Source organism: Rhinoraja longicauda, chromosome 3 (assembly GCF_053455715.1).
Source record: "Rhinoraja longicauda isolate Sanriku21f chromosome 3, sRhiLon1.1, whole genome shotgun sequence".
In the NCBI taxonomy this organism is placed as follows: Eukaryota; Metazoa; Chordata; class Chondrichthyes; order Rajiformes; family Arhynchobatidae; genus Rhinoraja; species Rhinoraja longicauda.
Window position 1 is genome coordinate 46,615,203 of NC_135955.1, and position 12,343 is coordinate 46,627,545.

Sequence of the window (12,343 nt, forward strand, 5' to 3'; positions counted from 1 at the left end):
GACACAGCATTCAAAGAATGCAGCTGTAAAGGGATAGTTACAATAAAAGATCTTTACATAAATAGACACTTTGCATCATTTGATCAGCTACAATCCAAGTTCTCATTGCCCAAAACTCAATTCTTCAGGTACTTACAGCTGAGAAATTATGTTCGACAAAACAATTCGCTTTTTGAGTCCCTGCCCGAAGACGACTCGTTGTCCAAAATTTTGCTGGGTCCCCCGGAAGCAAAGAACCTAATCTCATCTTTTGTAGGTATCTTTTCAAACAAACTAGGTAAATCTACTTTAAAAATAAAACAAACCTGGGAAGAAGACCTTAACATTGAAATTGATGACGATGTCTGGAAGGTAGTACTGAAAAGTATAAAATCCTGTTCTATTAATTCTAGGCTACAACTGATTCAATTCAAGGTTATACACAGATTACACTACTCTAAGGTTAAGCTGCATAAAATCTTTCCTGATCTCTCACCTTTGTGTAATAGATGCAAGACCGCTGAGGGTACACTCGCTCACCACTTTTGGACTTGTCCAAAACTTCACAACTTTTGGTGTCTTTTATTTCAATGGTACTCTACTGTTTTAAACGTCACTTTAACTCCGGACCCTGAAACTGCTCTATTCGGGTATTCCACAACGCTTGAGAAGCTAGACCATAATGCTCGCACAATCTTGGTTTATGGTATGGTAATTGCCAACAGATGTATTTTGAAACTATGGAAATCAGACTCTGCTCCTCAGTTTGAGACTTGGTTAAGAGAATTAATGGGCATATTACACGTAGAGAGGTTGAGATATGAATTGTCTGGCAACCCTCAAAAGTTCTTCAACATATGGAACCCAGTGCTGCAGTATATTAAGGACAAGTAAAACTATCCCCTCAATGCCACATGCTTTTGTACCTTCTTTGAATCCAGCAGTGAAAATACTGAAATATTTGACTTGTGAAAATTACCTTGCCTCATGTTTTTGTGCTTTTGTCTTTTTTGTCACATTGTAGTTATGTTTTTAAAAAAAATGTATTTTTATTTATTTATTTGTTTGTTTTTGTTTGTTTGTTTTCATGATTATGTAGGGAAGGGGAGGGATGGGGTTTACTGTTGTTGTTATATGTATTGTAATCAATTATAAAAATTTTAAAAATTGAGAAAAAAAAAATCCAAAAAAATCCATACTTTCACCAACGGTTTAGCAAGTAAACACCGACAAAACATGTTAAGAATTATTTTTTTAATTTGCTTTGTGCAATCAATCACATTGAAAGGCTGGATTCTCAAAATTCATGCTTTGCTGAGTCTTCCTTTGCCACTCCTGCCATTTAATGTAGCCAGCTGCAACAAACATAGTCACAAGCACTGAAAAATAAAGAGTCAGTATTAGTGAAAGAATAGCTTCATCGACTGAGATAGCTAAAATTATAGTTTGAGAATTATGGATGGATTTGAACTTTTTAGGATGGAGTCTTCCTCTTCCAATTAACTATTGTGGGAAGTTGGCCAAAATAGTGCCATTTTAGAGTCAGCCATAAATACAAGCCCAACTCATCCATGCCAACCAAAATGCCAATCCCATTTGTCCATGTTTGACCCATATATCCCTCTAAACCTTTCCCATTCATGCACCTGTCCAGATATCCTTCAAATAGATTATACCTGCCTCACTGGCAGCTTGTTCCTTATACCAATCACCCGAACAAAAAATTGCCCCTCAGGTTCCTATTAAATCTTACCCCTTACTCAAACCCATGGCCTCTAATTCCCTTATCCTGGGTAAAAGACAACACATTCACCCTTTCTCTGGCCCTCGTGATTTTAAACACATCTGCAAGATCACTCCCAGTTTCCCATGATCCAAAGAATATAATTCTAGCCTTCAACTTCTCTATAACTCAGTTCTTTGAGATCATCCTCAAATCGTTCCTGCACTTTCTAGCTTCATAGCATCTTCCCTATAACAGGGTGACCAAAACTGAACACTACTCCAAATGGGGCCACACCACCACCTTGCACAATTGTAACATAACATCCCAATGTCTGTACTGTCTTTACTGCTGTAGGCCAATATGCCAAAAAACCTCTTTCACCACCCTTTCTACCCATGATGGCACTTTCAGTGACCTGCGTACTTGTACCCCGAGGTCCTTCTGTTCTACAACATTCACCATGGCCCCACTGTTCACTGCGAAGGCCCTGCACTGACGTCCCAAAATACAACACCTAGCACTTATCTGCATTGAACTCCATTTGTCATGCCTTAGCCCACTTACCCTGCTGATCAAATCCCATTGTAATTCTTTATTTACTTCAGTCTATGCTTCCACCTATTATAGCGTCATCTGAAAGCTTATTAGCCATGTCTTGTATAGTCTCATCCAAATCGTTGGTAGATAACAAACAGTCCCAGCACTAATCATGGGCCTCCCGTTTGAAGAACAACCTTCCAGCATCAGCCTCTTCTTCTTACCATCAAGTCAATTGTGTCCAATTAGCCTTCTAGATCAGCTGATCATGCAGCATCTTGAAGGCCTTGCTCAATATATATTCTTGTAGACTTTAAACATATATTTGAGACATGATCTCCCAAGCACAAAGCTGTGCTGACCATCCCAATCTACCCTCTTTCCAAATACAGATATATCTTACTCCTCCGAATCCCTTTTATTAACTATCTACCACAGATGGCTTATTGGTCTACAGTTCCTAGGGTTTTCTTTGCAGCCCTTAAATAAAGGCACATACACCCTCTATTCTGTCAGCACCTCACCACGGCCAATAATTATGTACACATCTCAGCCAGGGTTCTTGCAATTTCTCTAGTTTCCCAGCGTTCTCAGATATACCCAATCAGGCCCTCAAGATTTACCTACCTTCACGTTTTAAGATGCGCAGCACTTTTATTGTAATGTGGATAACCCCAGAGTGGTCAAAATCAAGTGTCAAAGATAGGAATTGTTTTCCCCATTTTGAAATACTTACAAATAGCAAGTGCAATCCATCCAAACTCAGAGCCATTCATGGGTTTGTGTTCTTCATCAAGGACACTTGAATTTTTACCTATTATGAACAGAAAACAATTGTAAGTTTGATAATTCATTGACCTATAGCACAGGCTAGAGTGAAATATCTGAATAACACAATTATTCTACTAAAACTGGAGTAACGTACATCAATAACTTTAAACAATGTAACAAAGGCCCTGAGCAGGGCTTCCCATTGCAAATTCAATTAAAAACAGGTTCATTTTCGTTACCTTCAGTTAATGTGATTGTTGTTTGAAAGTTAGAAGGCAGTTGTTTAGAAGTAGAGGTTAAGGTAGACACCAAGGTTGTTGTTTCTGCAACACTTTTATATTGCTTTGCTGTAAATAAATAAATATTCAAACGTCATCCAAATACACAAGTACACAAAGCCATAACTAGGCATGACATTTAAGTTAAAGGCACACATGATCGAGAAAAACAAATGTAGAAATATTTCTACAGGCAGCTAGACAGCACCTGGGGCAGGGCAAGTAAATTCATTCCATCAATGACTTAAGACGATGGAAAAGTTGGAAAAAAGCAAATTAAGGCACGGGTGAGAGGGGAAGGACAGAGAACATGGCTTTGATAGGAGAGACTGAGATACTGATGCAAGTATGGCTAGTCATAGGCTCCATCTGAGATTGAGTTAAAGGGAAAAGAGACTCCTCAGAAACATGGTGTAGAAGGTGCCTTCAGAAAATAGAGAAACTAGGAAATGAATGAGATTCTAGTAAAAAGCAGGTGGTCATAGTAGTGAGATCCTGCTCATCGTGGACACTGGTCTCTATCCAAAATGGGAAGGGAAGAACTAGAGCAGGCGTCGCATCTCCTTTGTTTGAAGGGGAGTCAGTGGATGAAGTGGAAGTGAAAGGGTGGAAATTGGCAACAAGGGTGACAAAATAAAGTTCTGTATGAGAACTGGAGACAGCAGTCAATGTACTGAAGAGGACATGGGAGAGTAGAATCATTGTCAACTGTACTCAACAGCAAATAATATTCCCTTGCCTTCCACCCTGCACATCTCCACATTTATATCCAAGTTGGGGCTCACGCTGTCGACCTCCCCGTGGTGAGCCCTGTCAACTGACCTCAGTCAGGCGAACGACAACAAACAGAGACAGCAGAAGCAGAAGCAGCTTCATAACCTCTGCTGCCTCAAACGCAAGAAGAAGATATCCAAGTTCCCTCCAGCTGCAGAGTGATGCTATTACAGGACATCGTTCCCTCTCCTTCTGTCATTCTGAAGGGAACAATCCTTCTACTCCCATCTTGACCTACACCTCTCCTCTTTTACCACAGGAGCAACACCTGCTCTGTACTTTCCTCTACTTTGGAGAAACCACAAATTGAAGGCATTCTATTTTCCAGATCACCAACTTTCAGTCAGCACGGTTTTTAAATCAATACCAGTATTTCATTTCCTTTCTCCAGATAGAAAATTTGGAAGGATGTTGCCAGGACTTGAGGGCTTGAGCTAGCAGAAGAGATTGGGCAAACTAGGACTTTATTCTTTGGGGCACAGGAGGCCAAGGGATGATCTTATGGAAGTGTAAAGAATCAGAGGGGAATAGACAGGGTGAATGTACAGTGTCTTTTACCCAGGGTAGGGGAATCAAGAACCAGAGGGCATAGGTTTAAGGAGAGGGGATAGATTTAATAGGAATCCGAGGGGCAACCTTTTCACTTAGAGGATGATGGGGATATGGAATGAGCTGCCAGAAGTGGTAGTTGAGGCAGGTACTACAGCAACATTTAAAAGCACTTAGGCAGGTATATGGATAGTTTAGAGAGATATGGGCTAAGTTTATATGGGGTGTCTTGGTTGGCATGGATGAGTTAGGCTGAAGGACCTGTTTCTACTGTATCAGCTACAATTAATAAAGCTTCACCACAGTCTGGCAGACTGCCCGAGCACCATCATAACTTATTTTCTACCCTCCCTCTTCCCTGCAAGAAGCAACATCTCCTGGTTCTAGTGAAAGGTTATAGATTGTTCATTTACTCTGCATTTTCCACCCGACCAGCATCACGTTCATATCAGATTTCCAGAATCTAATTTTTGTATTTATTCCCAGTTTCTATTCAGTGCAGTCTTCAAACTTTAACCATTGGAAGTTTGCGTGATTTGGGGCCAACCTCATGCCTGACATGGAGTAATCCATGCACGTGAAATTCTTCAAAAGGAATTAAAACTAGGTACATTTTGTTCACTTTAGAAGTAATCAGCATTTTTCGCAATGTTAACTAAATTAACTAATGGATCTAACCTTCGGAATCTTCACATGCAAAACAAAAAAAAGCTTGATTGCTATGATCAAAAACCAAACCTGATATTCTGGCATCCAATCCATAAATGATTTGAATGCCATATTAAATAAATAGCATTCACTTAAACTGCAAATATCAAGCAACATTGCAAGTCATCATTTTCCAATGTTCAATAGATTCAGGATCAGTTCCTGTGGATTGGAGGATAGCTAATGTTATCCCACTTTTCAAGAAAGGAGCAAGAGAGAGAAAACGGGGAATTATAGACCAGTTAGCCTGACATCGGTGGTGGGGAAGATGCTGGAGTCAATTATTAAAGAGGTAATAACGGTGCATTTGGATAGCAGTAAAAGGATAAGTCCAAGTCAGCATGGATTTATGAAAGAGAAATCATGCTTGACTAATCTTCTGGAATATATTGAGGATGTGACAAGTAAAATGGATGAAGGGGAGCCAGTGGATGTAGTGTATCTAGACTTTCAGAAAGCCTTTGATATGGTCCCACATGGGAGATTGGTGAGCAAAATTAGAGCACATGGTATGGGGGTAGGGTGTTGACATGGATAGAAAATTGGTTGGCAGACAGGAAGCAAAGAGTAGGAGTAAACAGGTCCTTTTCAGAATGCAGTGGCGAGTGGAGTGCCGCAAGGCTCGGTGTTGGGGCTGCAACTGTTTATAATATATATTAATGATTTGGAAGAGGGAATTAGAAGCAACACTAGCAAGTTTTCAGATGACACAAAGCTGGGTGGCAGTGTGAACTGTGAAGAGGATGTTAGGAGGTTGCAGGGTGACCTGGACAGGTTGAGTGAGTGGGCAGATGCAGTATAATATAGATAAATATGAGGGTATCCATTTTGGCGGCAAAAACAAGGCGGCAGATTATTATCTCAATGGTGTTAGGTTAGGGTGAAGTGCAGCGAGACCTGGGTGTCCTTGTACACCAGTCACTGAAAGTTGGCGTGCAGGTACAGCAGGCAGTGAAAAAAGCTAATGGCATGTTGGCCTTCATAACAAGAGGATTTCAGTATAGGAGTAAAGAGGTTCTTCTTCAGTTGTATTGGGCCCTGGTAAGACCACATCTGGAGTATCGGGAACAGTTTTGGTCTCCTAATTTGATGAAGGACATCCTTGTAACTGAGGCAGTGCAGCGTAGGTTCACGAGATTGATCCCTGGGATGGCGGGGCTGTCATATGAGGAAAGATTGAAAAGACTAGGCTTGTATTCACTGGAGTTTAGAAGGATGAGAGGGGATCTTATATAGAAACATAAAATTATAAAAGGACTGGACAAGCTAGATGCAGGAAAAATGTTCCCAATGTTGGGCGAGTCCAGAACCAGGGGCCACAGTCTTAGAATAAAGGGAAGGCCATTTAAAACTGAGGTGAGAAGGAACTTTTTCACCCAGAAAGTTGTGAATTTGTGGAATTCTCTGCCACAGAGGGCAGTGGAAGCCAAATCACTGGATGGATTTAAGAGAGAGTTAGATAGAGCTCTAGGGGCTGGTGGAATCAAGGGATATGGGGAGAAGGAAGGCACGGGCTATTAATTGTGGACGATCAACCATGATCACAATGAATGGCGGTGCTGGCTGGAAGGGCCGAATGGCCTCCTCCTGCACCTATTTTCTATGTTTCTAAGTCATAACTATAACCCTATGTTTACCTAAAGTCCAATTATTTTTGCGAGTAGATCCTCAAAATATGCAAGCAATGTTGGCCTTCACTCTGATAAATTGCTACGTGCACAGAAATGCAACTCCAGATATTATTCTACAATTAGAGGAATGCTTCATTCAAAGGCATCAAAACGTTTGTATCAGTGTCATATCTAGATTCTATACTCTGCAACGCATGTCCACTTTAGCCTTTTCAATTTTTCTAGTTTAGTTTAGAGATACAACTCTGAAACAGGCCCTTAGGCCCACCAACTCCGCACCGACCAGCGACCACATCTTAATTTTGCCAAAGTTATAGGACAAATACAAACTTTCAATTGGATTTTTGCTGATTTATAAACTTTTTCTATTGAATTTCTCCCTTCACTTGTGTTTCAATTGCATATAACTTCAATTTTACTTCACTTGCTTCATCGAATCTATTCAGGAAAATTGTCCTCGCGTAATTTCCCTGAAAGGACAATTTAATAAATGGCAGGCACTAGTTTCCAATCCATTTTACATTAACATCTTGAACTTGAGCACTGAACACAGGCTTCAAGAGAAATGAATATGAAGCAAGGTTTAGAGATTAACGGTATATTTCATACCCATTCTACACCGCTGCCCATTTGGCTCCAGCTCCTTTCCAAGTGGACACACACAGGTATATTTCGACGACTTTGTGTTAGACAATGGGGAAGGCAGGCACAAGAATTCGCAGCCCCCATTTCTATTTTTGCCACACCAATTTTTACCTGAGCACAAAAAGAAAAAAATCTATAGGTACAAAATGAACAATGCATTTGCAGCACATTTGCCATCAGATCACCGGCTAGCTATAATGCTTCAGAAACATGGGCCAAACCATGCCATCTTTCACTAGGTTCCATTTGGTGCCACGGCTTCAGCTGTCAGCGGCCCCAGACTTCCACACGTGCATGGTCTGGACAATTAATCAACTTGAGTCCTATGTCATGCTACACCGTTTCAGGATTGCTTATTTTATTGGGCATTGCTTCAAGGAGATAAAAGTTGTTTGTGCACAACTGACAGTTAAACATTAAAATCAGTGATTAACAACTGGCAACACCTCCAATTCAACTAACAGGGACGTTTTGGGGGAAGGCATCCAGACAATATTCGGCTCACAGTCCAGACCCAATTTCCAGAGACCAAGAATGGTTATCCCCAACCAGACCTGGGAATTGCAAGCTTCTAATGAAGGGAGAGCACATCATGGACCAGCTCACCATTCTTTCTAAAGTTCACTATCCTTCAAAATTTGTAACACTTGAAAGCTGTAGTTGCAAATGTTCAATTTTGATACCAGATTAGGATGAATTGATACAATCCAATATCAAGACTTATGGCAAAGGTGGTGCAAAGGAAGTACAGATTATTACAGGCAACATGTCAATGTTGCAGTGAGTTGGCTTAATAGGATGGTGGACTACACTTACCGAAAGTTTCAACTCAAAGATTTAATTACCCAATTCGTATTCTAACTGCTAGCTGTTTTAATGCCATAGCAAGTTAATTTGATGGTCAACACCAATATCTTGGATGTGATTTTATAACCAGCTAATAGCTGGTCAAAATAATGAATTTGCAACAAACAATAGGCCACATTATGGCTTTGGAATGGAAGAGCAGCATTGTGAAGTTCAACTGCAATCTTACCAAATGGTAGATTAGGTTTGGGCCAAGGATTAAGTCTTTATTTTCACAATTCCATAATTCAATAGGCAGGTAACTGACTGAAATGAATTCAGGTACATAAAGCCATGATAAAAGTTAAACCATACCAAGTGGTTGTAACAGTTCACTGTAAACTATAATGTCCCAAGGTTCATGAAGGTTGGAGGCCAAAACTACCACATCATTTCCTCCGTATTTATCAATTTCATGAACTGCTTTGGTCCCCTCATCAATCCAGAAGACAGTATCCTAGAACAAAATAATTTGTACTTTGGAAAGGGATGACCACACGCACACACGATGCATTGATTTTATTCAGTTAGCAAATGTAGAATTTAAAGTTAGCATTCTCTTGTCATAGGGTCGTAGATTTAAAAATTGAAATTACATTAATATGCCCAACACAATGAAATCTTTCACTAAGATTGTTGTACCATTGACAAATCAATCTACATTGGAAGTTTGTAAATCTAAATTATTCTAAAGGTGGGAAGTTTTACCTCAAATGCAGCAACTGCAGAAGGATGAAGGAGGAATTCCAGTGACCACAGCACTGTTCTTCTATCCTGACCGTTTAGGTCTACACTTGACAACATGTGCATCTTTGAATCAACCCAATACAAGCGACTTTTTACAAGATCTGTGGGAAAATGTTCAATGACTAAACCATTCTAATGCAGGAAGAAAAGTTTCCTGAAAGAAATGTTCTTACCAAGTGCAATGCCAGTTGGATACTCAATCTCTCTACTAACAACTTGCTGGCGGTCAGCACCATTCATTCCTGCTTTTTCAATGAGGGCCGGTTCACCACAGTCTGACCAGTAAACAAACCTTGAGAAAGAAAACAAATTAAATGGCAAAAACTGACCGTCAGATTCAACTATTCATTAACACCAACTACATCTAGTTCTGCAAAAGCATTGGAAATTTTCAACCATTTCCCCATTATTTACAGTTAACAAATTTGTAAATAATTGCAAACTGAAACCCACATGGGATAGTTGTAGATTTTTGTCATTTAATTTTCTAAAATTCCTGTTTTCTCCGAATATTGTTAATGATACCACCTTTGGCAGAATAAACTCTACAGCAAGAGATCCCCATTTCTCAGAACCAATTCATCACACAGCCAAGGCAATAGTCAACCATTAATAACTCATCATACAGCAAAAAAATCCAAAGCATGATTATTGTACAGTAGAAATACTGCAGTCATTCATGCTGAACTACAATGGAAGCTCAAGTAGATGCTCCAGCCCTTCATGCCTGCTTTGACATTTAATAAGACAGGCCTTTTTACCTCGGTGCCATTTTTCTACAAAAAAACAATTGCCCTTATAGACAATAGACAATAAGTGCAGGAGTAGGCCATTCGGCCCTTCGAGTCAACACCACCATTCAATGTGATCATACAATACAATACAATACAATACAATATATCTTTATTGTCATTGTACCCAGGGGTACAACGAGATTGGGAATGCGCCTCCCATACGATGCACTAATTTAGGTAATTTAGACAGCAGCAACCCAACGAAACGAACATTCTCAATCAGTACCCCGTTCCTGCCTTCTCCCCATACCCCCTGACTCCGCTATCCTTAAGAGCTCTATCTTATACACCAGTGCACAAAAAAACAACCCAGTACCCAGTTATTGGATCAACTGCTATAGATGATGGCTCCCGCAAGTCTGTGTCAAAAAGAACCTTCCTTTTGGTTCCATCAAAAGTGGCCACAGATATTGTCCTGTCACCTCGATCAGTCCAATAGATATGCTTGTAGAGCCAATCCACTGCAATTCCTGCAGGGGAGCCTGCAGCCTTAATTCTGGAAGTCAGAGTTGGGTGTTCCCATTTATCAAAAGTCACACTGCACAAAACATAATGTAAATTGGAGACTTATTAATTTGTAGGTGCTTCTTGTTACTTTGAAATGCAGAAAACAATTTTGTAGAATTACAAACACGCCAGATTAGCGACACTAGTTTAAGGTATGAATAGTTGCATGACAAAGTGTTCTCAATATACATGGTGTCACAAGTAGACAGGACAGTGAAGGCAGCATTTGATAAAATTGATTCGTGTTCAAGGCATTGAGTTCAGGAGTTGGGATGTTATGTTACAATTGCAAAAGTTGTTGGTGACACCACACAGAAGTATTGTTCAGTTCTGGTCATCCAGCTGTAGGAAGGATGTCATTAAGCAGGAAAAAGGTGAGGAAAAATTCACCAGAATGATTTGCGACTGGAGGGCTCAAATTATGAGAGGTTGGATAGGCTTTCCTAGCATGTCGAGGGAGAGAGGTGATCCTTGACGTATGCAAAATCAAGACAAATGGCTGCAGATGCTGAAATCTTGAGCAGATACACTGTTGGAGGAACTCAGGCAGCATCTGTGGAGGGAAGTAGACAACATTTTGGGTTAGGACCCTTCAAGACTGGTGTACATGGGAGATAGCTGGTCAAAAGAGGTGACAGGAGGAGGGGGGGCAAGAGTTGGAAAGCAGCAGGTGAATTCAGTTAGAGGTTGATTGGCTATCTCCATTCTACAATGTTTAAAATACATTTTGAGAGGTACATGGATACAAAAGGTAGAGTGTGATATGGACCTAATGCAGGGAAATGAGACTAGCATGAATGGACATCCTGGTCAGCAGAGACAAGATAGGCCAGAGGGGCTCATGTCTGAGTTGTGTAAACAGACTATGATACATCAGTTTCATCTAATTCATGAAAGTGGAAGGGGGGGGGGGGGGTTATCAGCTGAAGTAGTGTGGAATGGCAATGTACATTTTCATTAACACATGATATCTACCAGATGGAAAGATTACTACATCATGGACTGGAGAAAATAATTGAAATCCAAGTCTCATTTTCAAGTTACTGTAAAATGTTGGTGTTACGTTTTCCTGTGGTCCATCGCAAATGTTAACAATTTAGTAATTTGTTTTTAATTAGTTCAAAACAGTTACCTGAAAATTGTATGTTGTGCCAGGTCAGCCCAAAATATTCTCTGCTCTGCCACATCGGCATCCAGTGCCATGGCATTTCTTGGATGCAGAGGTAGTGGGGTGTAATCCTGGTGATGCAGTCCGAGCTTCCGGATATCATGTCGATTAGTGAAGATCAGGAAAGGCTCTGTCCCTGCAGGATTTAGAAAAAATCATCCTCAATAGCAGGCTGTCATTAAGTTGTAAATTAATTCTCTTTATTATTACATTGTTCTGTGGGTACAATGTAGAGTACGGAACAGGGTCAGAATTGATGGAAACGCAAAGAACTTAAATGCACTTCTTGCACACAACCAAATTGTTTGCTGAAGTTATGTAAATTAGAGGTCAGTGAAATCTCAGTTGCATTTGCAGGACTTCTTTCATCACAAAAATGCCGAAAGGATATCTTACTCTTGGAGATCAAGACCAATGTGTGTTATTGGGCAGGGAGGAGTGTGCAAGGAAATTAGTCTGAAGGGGCTGGAGCCAAAAAAATCACTATCCATGTCCTCCAGAGATGGTGCCTGACCTGCTGAGTTCCTCCAGCACCTCAAATCCTTTTGTGCATTAAGCAGCATCTGCAGCTCCTCATTTCAACTTTTAATATAAGGTCATAAGTGATAGGAGTAGAATAGGCCATCAAGTCTACTCCGCCATTAAATCATAGCTGATCTATCTCTCCCTCCTAACCCCATTCT

At 40.3% G+C, this 12,343-nt stretch overlaps 1 protein-coding gene across 1 annotated transcript in view; it reads right to left on the reverse strand.

Moving 5' to 3' along the window:
- Positions 1-1,251: 1,251 nt before the first annotated feature.
- LOC144592248 (low-density lipoprotein receptor-related protein 2-like) overlaps positions 1,252-12,343 on the reverse strand; it is a 78,442-nt gene continuing 67,350 nt past the window's right edge. Inside the window, 9 exon segments of the mRNA XM_078396780.1 lie at positions 1,252-1,358; positions 2,979-3,056; positions 3,253-3,360; positions 7,563-7,709; positions 8,760-8,901; positions 9,153-9,292; positions 9,365-9,483; positions 10,302-10,523; positions 11,625-11,796. Of these exon segments, the coding sequence (XP_078252906.1) occupies positions 1,252-1,358; positions 2,979-3,056; positions 3,253-3,360; positions 7,563-7,709; positions 8,760-8,901; positions 9,153-9,292; positions 9,365-9,483; positions 10,302-10,523; positions 11,625-11,796 (1,235 nt within the window).